At 46.8% G+C, this 12,889-nt stretch overlaps 3 protein-coding genes across 3 annotated transcripts; 2 read left to right on the plus strand and 1 right to left on the minus strand.

Moving 5' to 3' along the window:
• Positions 1 to 3,933: 3,933 nt before the first annotated feature.
• Positions 3,934 to 4,734, minus strand: C8R40DRAFT_616849 (uncharacterized protein). Its single transcript, XM_046235651.1, has 4 exons — positions 4,440 to 4,734; positions 4,301 to 4,380; positions 4,152 to 4,247; positions 3,934 to 4,092 (listed from the first exon to the last, which is right to left on the minus strand). The coding sequence occupies exons 1-4, from the start codon at positions 4,595 to 4,597 to the stop codon at positions 4,028 to 4,030; spliced, it is 399 nt and encodes a 132-aa protein (XP_046082021.1). The 5' UTR covers positions 4,598 to 4,734; the 3' UTR covers positions 3,934 to 4,027.
• Positions 4,735 to 6,115: 1,381 nt separating this feature from the next.
• Positions 6,116 to 11,117, plus strand: C8R40DRAFT_1175158 (uncharacterized protein; the record flags this gene model as incomplete). Its single annotated transcript, XM_046232287.1, has 7 exons — positions 6,116 to 6,785; positions 6,839 to 7,074; positions 7,126 to 8,166; positions 8,221 to 8,278; positions 8,332 to 8,833; positions 8,893 to 9,340; positions 9,405 to 11,117. The coding sequence occupies 7 exons, from the start codon at positions 6,116 to 6,118 to the stop codon at positions 11,115 to 11,117; spliced, it is 4,668 nt and encodes a 1,555-aa protein (XP_046082022.1).
• Positions 11,118 to 11,894: 777 nt separating this feature from the next.
• On the plus strand, positions 11,895 to 12,522 carry C8R40DRAFT_1175159 (uncharacterized protein; the record flags this gene model as incomplete). Its single annotated transcript, XM_046232288.1, has 2 exons — positions 11,895 to 11,966; positions 12,034 to 12,522. The coding sequence occupies 2 exons, from the start codon at positions 11,895 to 11,897 to the stop codon at positions 12,520 to 12,522; spliced, it is 561 nt and encodes a 186-aa protein (XP_046082023.1).
• Positions 12,523 to 12,889: the final 367 nt, after the last annotated feature.

Below are 12,889 nucleotides of genomic sequence, written 5' to 3' on the forward strand. Positions count from 1 at the left end.
TTCTTCCGATTACGCAAATGGTGCTGTCTTATCGCAAAACGTCGATGGAAAGTGGAGACCAGTAGCCTTCAGGTCCAGGTCACTTAACGAGGTTGAACGGAATTATGAAATTTATGACAAGGAGATGATGGCCATCATGGATTCTCTATCAGACTGGAGACAGTATTTGCTGGGCGCAAAAGAACCTGTTGAAGTCTTTACCGATCACCAGAATCTCCAGTATTTCCGGAAACCTCAGAAGTTGAATCGACGACAAGCCAGATGGGTAGTTGAAATTGCTGAATACCATATTGAGCTCTTCCATAAGCCTGGGAAATCGATGGGAAAAGCTGATGCTCTGTCAAGGATGTCAGGCCTTGAGAAAGGGGAGAATGACAATACCGACGTCACACTGCTAAAACCAGAATTTTTCATTTCTCAAGTAACGGATCAGACATCTGCCCCCGAAGACGATCTGCTTAATCTCATCCGAAGGAAGAAAAACCAGCAAGACAAGTTAGTACAGGTTGCCCTCGAGTCTAAAGACAAGGAATGGCTTGAAACTGAGGATGGACTAGCAGTTTGGCAAGGACGTATCTATGTCCCCAAAGACAAAGAGCTCAGAGGACGGATCATACAGGCACATCATGACGCCCAGACAGCAGGACACCCTGGCCGCTATAAAACTATCGAGTTAATTACACGCAACTACTGGTGGCCAGGAATCAGTCGAGACGTCAGGATTTACGTGGAAGGCTGTGAAAAATGTCAGGCCACAAAGACACATCGTACAAAACCCGTAGGACCATTATATCCACATGACATACCATCTGAGCCTTGGGAAATCATAGGAACAGACATGATTGGCGAATTACCGGAGTCTGGAGGGTATAATGCCATCAGCGTATTTGTTGATCACTTCACGAAGAGGTTACGGCTCTTTGCCACACATACTACGATAACATCTGAAGGAATGGCACGTATCTATCGTGACAAAGTATTTCCGATCCATGGGATGCCCCGGAAGATTGTCCACGATCGCGGCCCTCAGTACCATGCCCGCTTCATGAAGGAACTGTACAAGTTGCTGGGAATCGAAAGCAACTATACAACTGCATACCATCCTCAGACTAATGGCCAGACGGAACGGATAAATCAAGAAATTGAACATTACATCCGTCTTTTTGTGAATCATCATCAGAGTGATTGGCACGAATGGCTTCCTATGATGGAGTTTGCATATAACGACCGAGTACACTCAGCTACGAAAGTTTCGCCCTTCTACGCAGACAATGGCAGACACCCATACAAAGGAACCACACCGAAGATGACGTCACAAAACCCAACAGCACAGGAGTTTGCCGATAGTATGAAACGGATCAGGGAAGAAGTAGGATCGGCGCTGAAAAAAGCCGCTGAGGACATGAAGCGCCAATATGACAAACACCGGAATGAAGTGATAGAGTATAAGGCTGGTGATAAAGTCTGGCTTGAAGGAACCAACATAACGACAGATCGCCCAATGAAGAAACTCGGGGATAAACGATTTGGACCATTTAAAGTTCTTGAAAAGATCGGATCCAGCTCATACAAACTCGACATCCCTCGCACGTGGAAAAGAGTCCATAATGTCTTCAACGAAACACACCTATTCCCGTACCATGAACCCCAATTCCCGACACAACCCCGAAATACCAAGCCACCTCCAGAAGTAGTTGGAGAAGAAGAAGAATACGAAGTAGAAGAGGTTGTGGATGCACGCAAGTATCGGAATGGCATCCAGTACAAGGTAAAATGGAGAGGTTACGGACCACATGAAATGACGTGGGAACCTGGAGCTAATATGACGAATGCCAAAGAAGCTGTTCAGGACTTCCACAAGAAGTATCCTAACAAGCCCAGGCCTCGAACCCTTAAACGGATCGAGATTCTGATTGCTCAGTTTCCTACTGAATTGTTCCGACAAATACCTACACCAGACATAGAACCAGTCCCAAGTACCATGCCGTCTGAAGCACTTGTCAACTGACTTGCGCGTCATGGAATTCGCGCCTTAAAGGGGGGGTAATGTTACGATCACTTCTTTTTCATCTTATCTTTCTCCTTATCCCTTGTCTTATCTTTTATCTTTTGTCTTATCTTCTATCTCCCTTATCCTATATCTTGTCTTATCTTGTCACCTGATCTATTATTTATGCTTACTGATACAACATGCGCTTTTCATTTACTTATATTAAACACAGCAGTCTCACAACACGTATACAGCATGGTGATCGAGCTTTCATTACTTACACATTGCTTTGCTTGTGTTCTACTCATGTTTACCGCTAACCCAGGGCGTTGGGCATTACTAGGGCAGAGGGTTGTTCACTAGTATATAGGCTGTAGCTACTTGCTGTATTTCCTTAGCTTTGATCTCGTCTATTCTACCTGGTTTAGCCCAGAACTCTGCTTGCTTCCTTTATCGCTTCACTATCTGAGGTTTTCTTGAGTGTGACACCTGGTGACACCCGTTACTAGAACCAGTCGCTGACAGAGTCCATGCCTCGGGCCTCCATTCTGCCGCTCGGTATTCCGAAGATCCATCTTTATTGTAATCTCTCCTTATTGTTCTTTCTCGCTACACATACCCTTTTGTTCTAGTCCCTCCTTATTGTCTTTTACTTTACCCTGCAGGTACTACACGTATAGCTCCTAGTAGTTAGTCTGGCGCTCCGCACCGATGCGCCGCTCCGTAGATATAATTACTGTCTGTATGCTACTGTAGTTCCTCAGTTTAATTATCGACTTAGATCAACTTAGATCTCCCTTCCCAACTTAGCCCTTCTCTAAGTCTTCAGGCTCAACGCCTTGAAGTACGTTCTACTCAACCTTAGGACTTAAACGTTCTTTGGTTCGCTCCTCGTCACCGGCAATACCGCTGTTCCGACTTGGCTGCTACTCAGCTCCTCCCTTCTATACTCTCGATCTCCGGGGACTAACGGCGTAATGGCAGTGTTGTTAATAACTTCACTACTGTCCCACTCGACCTCCCGCACTTAGACACCTTGTGGCCTCTGGCACAGTTACACGGTGTACATGATCTTAACAGAGAATCCGAAGAGACAAAACATTCTTCACGCCAAAGAACCTCAAAGAACTCCTTTAGAGGTTCTGTTAGGTGTGATAATGTTCTATAAAGACAGGGCATAGGCTGCCATAGTATCTGCCATAGTATTTTGGTAAATTATGTATGATGAGGCACAATGCAGGAATCGAGAGTTCTTGTAAGTGACTAACTTGGTGCTCGAGGGTGCTCAACATTAGAATGCTCGTGAGAAAAAGGCAAGGCGATATGGCAATACCCGATCCATCTCCAATTCAACTTTCAAGTGCTCTCATCTCACTGAGCTTGTGGAGGAAGTTGTTGATTCCATATTCAATCAAGTTTCTGCATCATGACAGAAATCATGGCTGAGTCGTTGGTGTTTTGGGTTTCACTTTTGTACAGTGCTTTGCGAAATGGTTTGCTTGTATGGATTTTTTACCAAGTGTTTATTGCTGTTTATTTCTAGTTATTTGTTCAATACATTTTTGGGCCGAGGCTTGAGAGGGCTCTCTTTGAGGACCACCAGGGCCGTCGGGCTTCAAAAAGTGATTGATGAATCCTTTTTGGGATAAAAATATATTGGACAAATAAATAAACACAAATAGATGTGAAATAGTCGAGCAAGCAAAGACTTACGCAAAGCACTGTACATCATGATGTACTGTAAGTCAGTCAGTGCTGCGTTCTGCTGCGTTACTATATCATACATTATTGATCCTAAGCCTTACAGCTCCTTCATTCGGCTCGGGACTTTACATGTGTATACAAGTTGAGCCAAGGACCATATGTATCCGTAATCATCACAAATACCAAGTCGAAAACATTACAGATTAAGCAGATTAAATGTCCAGTAAATACTTGTCTTGGCTTCAGGATTCGAAATCAATCTACAGCAGCCGTTGTCGCATCATAGTAAGCGCATTTCGTTCCATCATCACCATTACTGAAAGCCGATCATCATCACGCAGAGTCACTGTCGCACTCTATAGTGAACTTTGGGCTAAAATTCCCTGAATCTCCAAAGACTGCCAGTAATGACCTCATAAGGACGCAAGCTGCAGATAAAATACGGTAGAGCACTCACGAACGATCTGGTAGTCATCCCTTGGTGGGACACGAGGAACTTTGAACGACATTGAGTGAAGATCCACGACATTGAATCCGGATGCAAGAGGATGCTCTTGAGTGACACAGGTGAGGATATCATACAGGGTGCAGTTTGCAGACACTTACCTGCATCTTCCAGCCCTTCCTTACGCAGGAGGACCATTCCTTCGGAGTTCGTGACGTCTTTTGGGCGATTAGAGCTATCCCTGATCAGTGCTCTTCAGCAACAACGCTGCGTGTAAGGATCGTGAAAAATGATACCAACCACGCTACGGTCACGTTTTGGCCACATCTCCAGACAGTGTTGGAGGTGGGGGCGGTAATATGTGGGATATAAACATCGCGAGCAGCGAGCGGTGCTGAAGCCGTCAAACTGGCGAAGGAGATGATCAAAAAGCAAAAGGCGCTGAAGAGAAAACACATTGTCAAGGCTGTTTTTGAAATCGCACGGATTGAGCAAGGAGAAGGGGCGAGATGTCTTTCTTTGTGAATGGGTATCAGAGGATCGCTGACTGATGGTGCAATCTAGAATCGACCGTGTTTATATATTGTACAAAGCCGGATCAGTAGGTTCGTTCGCTAAGTAGGCGGAATAGTAGTGGTAAGTTTTGCCGCCAATATTGGACACAGCGATACGCACACTATCGTAATGGCCTCGTTGCAGCCACTCTACTCCAGCACCTGAAGGTTCTTGCTCATGTCTCTAGGTCTTCTAAGCCGCAGTTCCGCTGCTTTCGCCGACTCAGGAGGTGCTTCTTTCAGATCCAATATGCTTGTTCTTCGGAAACTGACCCTCTCTAGTACACCGACTGCTCAAATAGTCCTTGGTTGGCGGTTGCGAGCTTGATAGAGTGAAAAACTCCTGTGTTTTGTTTGCACATACAGAAATTGAAGCTTGCATTGAAGCTTCGATAGTCGACTATGACGCTAGGACACGGTAATCTACTCCACCCCGCCAATGCTTCGGTCGAGTTAGAGTGAGGGTTTTCTGTACCCAAATACATTGCGGCCATCATCCTCCTTTTCACGTCTAACGAAACGAAATGCGATAAGCTCTTTGCTCCAATACGTGGCGATGATTTGCCGGGTGCTCAAATGCTACTATGAGGATCTACTGTTTGCTTAGAGCAAGCTTAAAGCGCATTCTAGTCAAATACATGGTCATTTCCATATCCTTCGGAATATAGCTGAACCAACCAGAGAAACATCAAAAATTGGTGAACGTACGAATCTTCGTCTTTACTTTCTCCGCTGATCTGATAGACTACAACTCGTGCTAGAGCTTCAGTTCAACGGCATAAACCAGGCTCTGAAGACTGTGGCGTTCGTCATCTGTGAGACCCAGCCTGATCCAGTGTATCTTTGAAGCCACATCGTCCTTACCAGCGACCCCCCGTAAATCCACTCGCATTCTTTTTGACGTATGGATGAATTAGATGAATTCTCTTTGCGCTCCAATCGGGTCCTTAAGCCTACACCCTCTATATGTTCATCGGCGATTCAAGCCAATACCCAGCAAGATCTGATTCTGCCCGCCATTTTGAAATTTACTACTGTGAAGCTCAGGTGAAGCAAAAGGTTGATGTTGAAAACCGGGATATCAACAGCATATCTGCCAGCTGCGATACGAGCTGCCTCGCGCCGTTCTCAAAAAAACTATAATATTTCCACGTACGCGCAATATGAGTGGGATTGTCTTTCGATTGTACTTTCATCTCTAGCAGCAAAAAGGAAAATGCTTGGTCCGTGCGTTCGGACGCGTCGCGGTACAAATAATGGCAAACTAGTACGCGACTTTGTTGCGGTCACGTTGATGATACGCGTGACTGTATAGAGAATGTCACGTTCGCGTATTTTGTCACCTCTTCCTTTTCCTTTTCTCTGCACACGCTCGCCAGTCAGGTACTCTCCTCCCAAACATTAGGAGAGATCGCTGAAACAATGGGTCTACCTACGCCTCCAACAACTTCTCATAGAGAGAAAGAACACCGGACTCTTGGAAGCCGTTCTCATGGCGTGATTTTTTCGAAGGAGAACCGAATCCATAGTCTGTCAGCACCTCCTCAGGGTCCCAGTTGTAGTAGCGCACTACAAAGCCGCCCAATAAAGTCTATACTCAAACCCACCCAACCTCTTCTTCCTCTTCATCAGGAAGAAATCCGTGAAGAGACACCTGAACCCGTTAACCCGCTTGACGACCCCATTTATCTTCAAACTCCTATATCAACAATCATCTCCCAATCCGCCACTCTACCCGAGCTCATTCGGGCATACTCTGTACTTACGGCGAGGATACGGCCCTACGTCAATGACTGGACTGATTGCTCATCACCGTTGTTCGAGCCATTACGCGCCAACAGCGATGTTCTTTGCGACCGTGTATGCCGCGACGTGCGTCGTGCTTTGGAGGATGCATTAATTGGAGATGACGAGGAGGAGGTGCAGAAGGAGTATCAACTTCCTTCCCCAACAAAAAGCCCGAAGAAAAAGAAGAGGGGCATGACGGCGGAACAAGCCAAGCATGCGCGAGATCTTTGTAACATCTGTCATTCCGTTCTGAAATTCCTCGGATTGCTTTTCTCTCTGCCTGATTTATCCCCATTTTTTACAGGTGAGTCTTATCCTAGTTTACGTGTTTTCCGCGACTCAACTTCTAGCCACTAGTCCGGCAACGAACTGAAATGTTGAGCGGCATCCTCTCTATTCCTCTTGCAACAGATCTGCCTACACCGAATGCTCGAAAAACTTATGCTCTGTCCATTTACGTGATTCAGTCACTGCGACTACCCGACACTGTTCTTCTTCCTGCCCGAGATTCCATCGCCTTTGCCTTGGGTCGTGGCATAGATGGAGAATTAGGAAAGGAAGGTAAGAAAGGCTCAGCTAGTGATGGTCTCAAGGTGAGTTTTCCTTCAGGTTCTACACACATTTCTCAAGTTGAATTCTACCAGGCGATTCACGACCTTGCGATATATCAACCGGCCACTTTTGTCCCTGCTTTCGTCATTTTGACGGATTCCATCCTTAGAAACCTTCTTGCCCCAACTCTGACCCTTCGGGTCCAAGCCTGTCATGCTCTTGGTGGTCTGGCACAAGGTGTCATTTCAATTCCCCTTTCTCACATCCATTCGCGTATATCGTTGCAAATAGTGCAGTTCCTTCTTACTCCGTCGACGCGCGCTTCACCGAAGAAGAAGAGCGGTAGCCCGACACCTGCAACACAAGAATCTGATATTTGTCGAACGCTGCGAACGACATTGAATACTGAAGATCCCTTGCATGTCGCTCAAGGTCCTGTTTGGGCGTTACATGTCTTGGGATGCTTCATTGTACTTCTTGGTTCTGCATTCAAGACCGACATGCGATTAGTCAGGACCATCACGAATTTGCTCACACTGACAATGCGGCACAAAAAAGTCGCGGTGCGCAAACTAGCCTGTGTTGTTTGGAGGTCTATCACTTGGTCCTGGCACCAGCTCCCACTACCATCCCTCGGGGACGAAGAGTGTACGGTGGTACCCTCAAAATCTGAGCAGCAAATGGTTAGCAAAAAGCAATGGTGCTTGATTGAATTGGTCCTCAACATGGGTGTCGGTGTGGGCACTTGTTGTGCTATTGTTGGGAACGAACTGGGTCCAGCAGAGCGTATCCGTCTTGAGAGAATACTTACTTTGATGATGAATAGGGGTGATGACTCTAGGGATTGTGCACTACGCTGTATCAAACAGCTCGTGAGCCTCGAGCAACGGGTGTCATCTTGGGATATCGACAATCTCCTTTCCAGAAACTTCTTGTCCGGAATACCAGGTGTTCTCAACGCTGACTATCAAGACTTGACGAGGCCGCTTCAGAATATACTTGAGGAGCTGCCCCACGTCCGTGATCTACGCCCGTTGAACAAAGATGAGCTACTCGAACTCGATACCATGGGTTTGTTCCTCGAGTTGTGGGGCAGTGCGATAGGCATCCGTAATGGACAACATAATAACGAAGTAAGTCATCAAAAATCTTTCCATAAATAACGTGGCGTTAAATTTGATATCCAGGACTTGCTAATCGAAACATGGGATGCCATACTCAAGGCGGTGACGACGTTGGCAGAAGGTAAGTCTTGTCTTCTTCCGGGTTATTACCCAGTTCACAGAATCTCTTTCAAGACGAAGATGACGAAGCTGAATCAAAAGCAGCACTAAACCTCTGCAGCACTCTTTACGACAGTCTTCGGATGGGATCTAAAGAAGAGAGCAAGACTTCTGACTCTGATGGTCACACAATGAAGCAGGAACAGAACTTCGACCTTGGAAAGAAATTGCGAATGGTTCGACGTGCTTGGACGTCCTTGTGTAACGTATTACCAAATGGTGTTCTAGCTGACTACGGGACACAGCTGCTTGCACAACTCGTCCAATCCGATGATGATGAGCTCAGCGAGATCGACGACAGCGTACGGGAAGAGTGGGCTGCACTTTGTGTTGATCTTGTTCTGTCTTCTGAAGATTCGTCGAAAGTGCTGTCTGCGTTTTGGACCCAAGTAGACTCGAAGTGGAATTGGTCGGCAACGGTACGCACCATCGTTTGGACTAAATTTGTCCAGACATGGCAGGAGAGCAAACGAGATACTTGGGATGGGTCACTTGTTCTGTTGAGCGCTCCTTTCTGGTCAGTGTTTGAGCTACAATGGCACTGTTACCATAATCAGAACCTGACCATGAATACAGCAGTGTCACTGTTTGGGACCTCAATAACGACGAGCTTTCAACGTGGGAAAGGTTCTTGGCCTTCATTGTAAATCGAGGTTTCGATTATGGTTACGATTGCGTCGCTGTGGTAGGCCTAATCGCGGAGAGGCTCCAAGAGAAATGCAACCCGACTTTCACATCGCTTACTCGCATCGCGGATATGCTGATGACTCACGCTCGTGATTCGTTCAGAGAGATCCTGAACCTTCCAGAAAGTCTGATGGACTTCATCGCGGATACGTTAAACCAAAGCTATCCACCCTCACCTTCCACAGGTTTTTCGTCTTTGTGGATGATCCGGTCTCTTGGTCATCTCATCGATTCATGTCCTGAACAGCTGTGCCTCAGTCTGTTGGAAACCCTCCAGGAATCCATTGTTCTTTGGATCTCGGATGAGCGATCTGGGGTTACGGACTCTTATGATGATGTACGTCTGACTCGAAAGCTGTTGTTTACTTCCGTGCTGCTTGTACTCATCTAACTGTTCGTAGATCGTAACGTTCTATGAGAATTATCTCATGAGACTCGCGGAAGTCATTCCTCCTACCCAGGAATATATGCAACAGTTTGCGCCTATACTCGATGCCATATTCATAGGTCCTCAGAAACCTGTGGCCGCTTTCGACGCTTTCGATACCTTCTGGCACACGACTCAATTTTCGGTAAATGTACCGCCTCAGGCCTGGCCCAAGAAGGTGTATGAGTACATTTACGGCGCACCTGCAATTTCGGCCGCCCCCTCTCCCAAATCTCCATATCCTGTCGAGGAAACTCATGTGGGAGAAGATACACCCGAAGAAGGCGTCGAATCTGTCGTCAGTTCGAAGAAAAGCAGAACAGAGGAAGCTTCTTCTTTACACGACTCAGAACCTTGTTTGTTCAGCTCTCCCGCGCTTGAGTTCCCTGCCTCCCCATATCCCAGCCATTCCAGGAAAATTGAAGCCGAAAACGCCGGAAGTGATATCAGGCTTCTCTTGCCTGCCCCACCAATTCTATCGACTCCCCCGCGCGCATCCAGAGCGAAACTGCGTATTGCTGGAGCACCTAATTCTCCTCCGCCGCTACTGCATACCCCTGGTGAATCAAGTTTGGTATTTGCTCGCAGGTTTGAGCCTTTGTTTTCCCCGAAGACTCCATCCAGCAAGTCAAAACATGTTTCACAACTTGCCTTATCTCCCACCATTAAACCCCTTCCTCCTGTGAGTCCTGTCGCTAGTCCCAACAAGAAGCGACGTGTATCAGACTCAAATAAGGAGAACCTTTCTCCGTGCCCAACGAGATACTCACCCCAGTATCGTGGCCGTGATGTTCAGAGTTCACCCTCACGCCTTTTATCGGGGAATGACAGAAAACGTATGTTTGACAGTGTTGAGGATGGAACCGCATGTCCAGAGCAAGTGAAAGTGGAGAGGCCGACGAAGAGGGTGAGAATAAGTACGCCAATACCGCCATTGGCCTTACCTCTTCCTGCGGGACCGATATCTTCTTCGCTAGAAGCTGCTGATTTCGATCTTGCTTTGTGCTCTCCTTCGTCATCATCCTCCAAAGCAATGTCTTCAAAGTCGTCCTCACCCTCCTCATCTTCACTTGACTCTACCGTGGATACCAACAATGCGGCTACCTTATGCCGAACTACATCCATATCTAAGAAGCGTAAAGCTTTACTCATGGACTGTGTCGAGATCGTGAGGATCACCCCTTCGATATTGGGTCAGGCGATGAAGACACCCACGCATCGGATGACAAGGAAGGTCTCGATAGGCAAACGAAAGACCGTGACGATAGCTTCCCCTGTTCAAGGCCCAGATGCGGAAGGGGATTTAGATCCAGAATTCTCGAACTTGAGCATGTCTTCAGAGTCTGATTCGGACTATGGGTCCGACCCCGATAACCTGCGTAGTGAAAAGCAACTCTCGTCCGACGATGACCCGCATTTGGGTCAAGTAACGCCGGGGCACTTGATCTCGCCTACTCTCAGGCGAGTGCGCGGATTACATCGTAACCTTGATGGAGAGATGGAAGCGGAAGATGAATTGCCCAGCAGTGATGATTCTGATTGTTCATTCAGTGATCGCGGCGAAAGGCGCTCACGACAGTTGAGCCCGTCGAGGGAGGTGGTGTTGAGGAGGATACAGAGGAGTCTGAGTGGGACGGCGAGGGCTGTGGTTACACCTTGCGTCGGTTCGAGGGATTACTCGACCTGACACAGTTACTGGATAATTTCTCGTAAGGCCAACGTCCTACAACTGTCCTTCGCCAGACAGACCGGGAAAATTGATCGTTGAACCAAGGGTCCCCACTTTGTCACATTCTGATCATGATATGCTCTATACTTGCATGGTAACTGTATTCGTTTTGTAGCTTCTATATTCTCTACTTATGCTCACAGTGACTCTTCATACTTTCCTTCGTTTTGTACTGCATGTTTGTATCATAATCATCATCCTGGGATCACTGTTAGTAGGTGAAATACTATCCATCTCTTCCACACCTTTGGGTTGCCGTGTATCTATCTATCTGCGGCCTATATATCTATCTCCCTCTTCAACTTGACAACAACGTGCCACAGGTGCCACCACCAGGTCCATTTCGCTTTGGGTCTGACGGGGTGAGTAGCCATCGATCCTGTATGAACCAAAGATAACCGGTGCGTTATTTTTCCGAGTCCCTCTAGAGTCTGGGACATGTATAAAAGGGCAGGGTTTTTTTTTGCAGCCCTCACTGCTGGCCGGTCTTCCATACTTTCTACTGCAGTCTCTTTGCACATCGCTCGTCCAGTCGCTCAGTGCTCTGCCGTGAACCTTGGTCATTATTTTTCTTGTAAGTTTAAATTAGTGCATCTGAAGAAATGGCTTTCCTTATGCTGATTGATATCCTTGACCAGGGCAACATTCTCTTGCCTTTTTATCCTCCACGCGTTCGTCTTTCAAGTCCACTAACACTCCCCGTTTCGATCTGTTTGTTGAAGTTCAATATTCAATATGCACCTGAGCATTGCCTTCCTTGTCCTGGGTCTTGTCTTCACTGTGCATGCAGCTCCTGTCAATAATGAGGTGAGTCAAAATATTCCCGGATCCCTTCATCACCATCTTGTCACTGACGATATTGCATTTGATGAAGGCTCCGAAACAGGGTACACCTTCCAAAATCCTCGACTGGATCATTTCTCGACAATATTTCAAATCACCTCCACTTCCCCAACTTCCTTCGCCTGAAACAGCAAGCTCCACAGGCCCGATTCACTACCAATTTTTTCCCATCGAGTCGATTATGCCCTTTCCCGATCTCCTCCCAAAATTGAATAGACCGAAAGCCCAATCCGAAGCCAAAATCAAGGCCCAATCCTGGATTCGCAAGATACTTTCAGTTTACGACAGAGATGTGGTGGAACAGCCGGAGACAACTTTTGCTGGAAAGTTGGAACACTTCGTTATCCAGATAGACTCCCAGGTTCAGATTAGAGAGCACGTAACGTGTCCGTGTCAAGTTATAGTGAAAGCTCCATCAACGCCAGACTCAAAAGGCATGGTCATTTTTATTCCCTACATCGACGGTGAGAAGCACCGTGTACATGCGAGGCCGGTGGTTGCCAAACATCCGTCTGTTTAAAAGGATTACAGCCCATTGTAGTCACACATTCCATCTCTCGACATCACCTCGGGCGATATAGGGCGATATTTGTATGCACATACTACTTGTTACATATACTTAGATGATTATCTTTCTAACTTGCTCATTCATGAGTAAGGGACATCGATGTTCCTTCCAGGATAGGATAGGATAGGATATGAATTATACTGGCGAGGTCCGATTCCCGAACAACCAGTTTACCATGTACTGTACAATATTACATGATGTTGTACAATAATGGAACACACATATCTAATACAGGGGGGCGATTATGATCATCCATGTCCTGGTTATTGAGGGGAAAAGCGGAAAAAAACCCCTCCCATGGTATCATGAATTACACGGT

Source organism: Lentinula edodes (assembly GCF_021015755.1).
Source record: "Lentinula edodes strain Le(Bin) 0899 ss11 chromosome Unknown C8R40scaffold_41, whole genome shotgun sequence".
NCBI lineage: Eukaryota > Fungi > Basidiomycota > Agaricomycetes > Agaricales > Omphalotaceae > Lentinula > Lentinula edodes.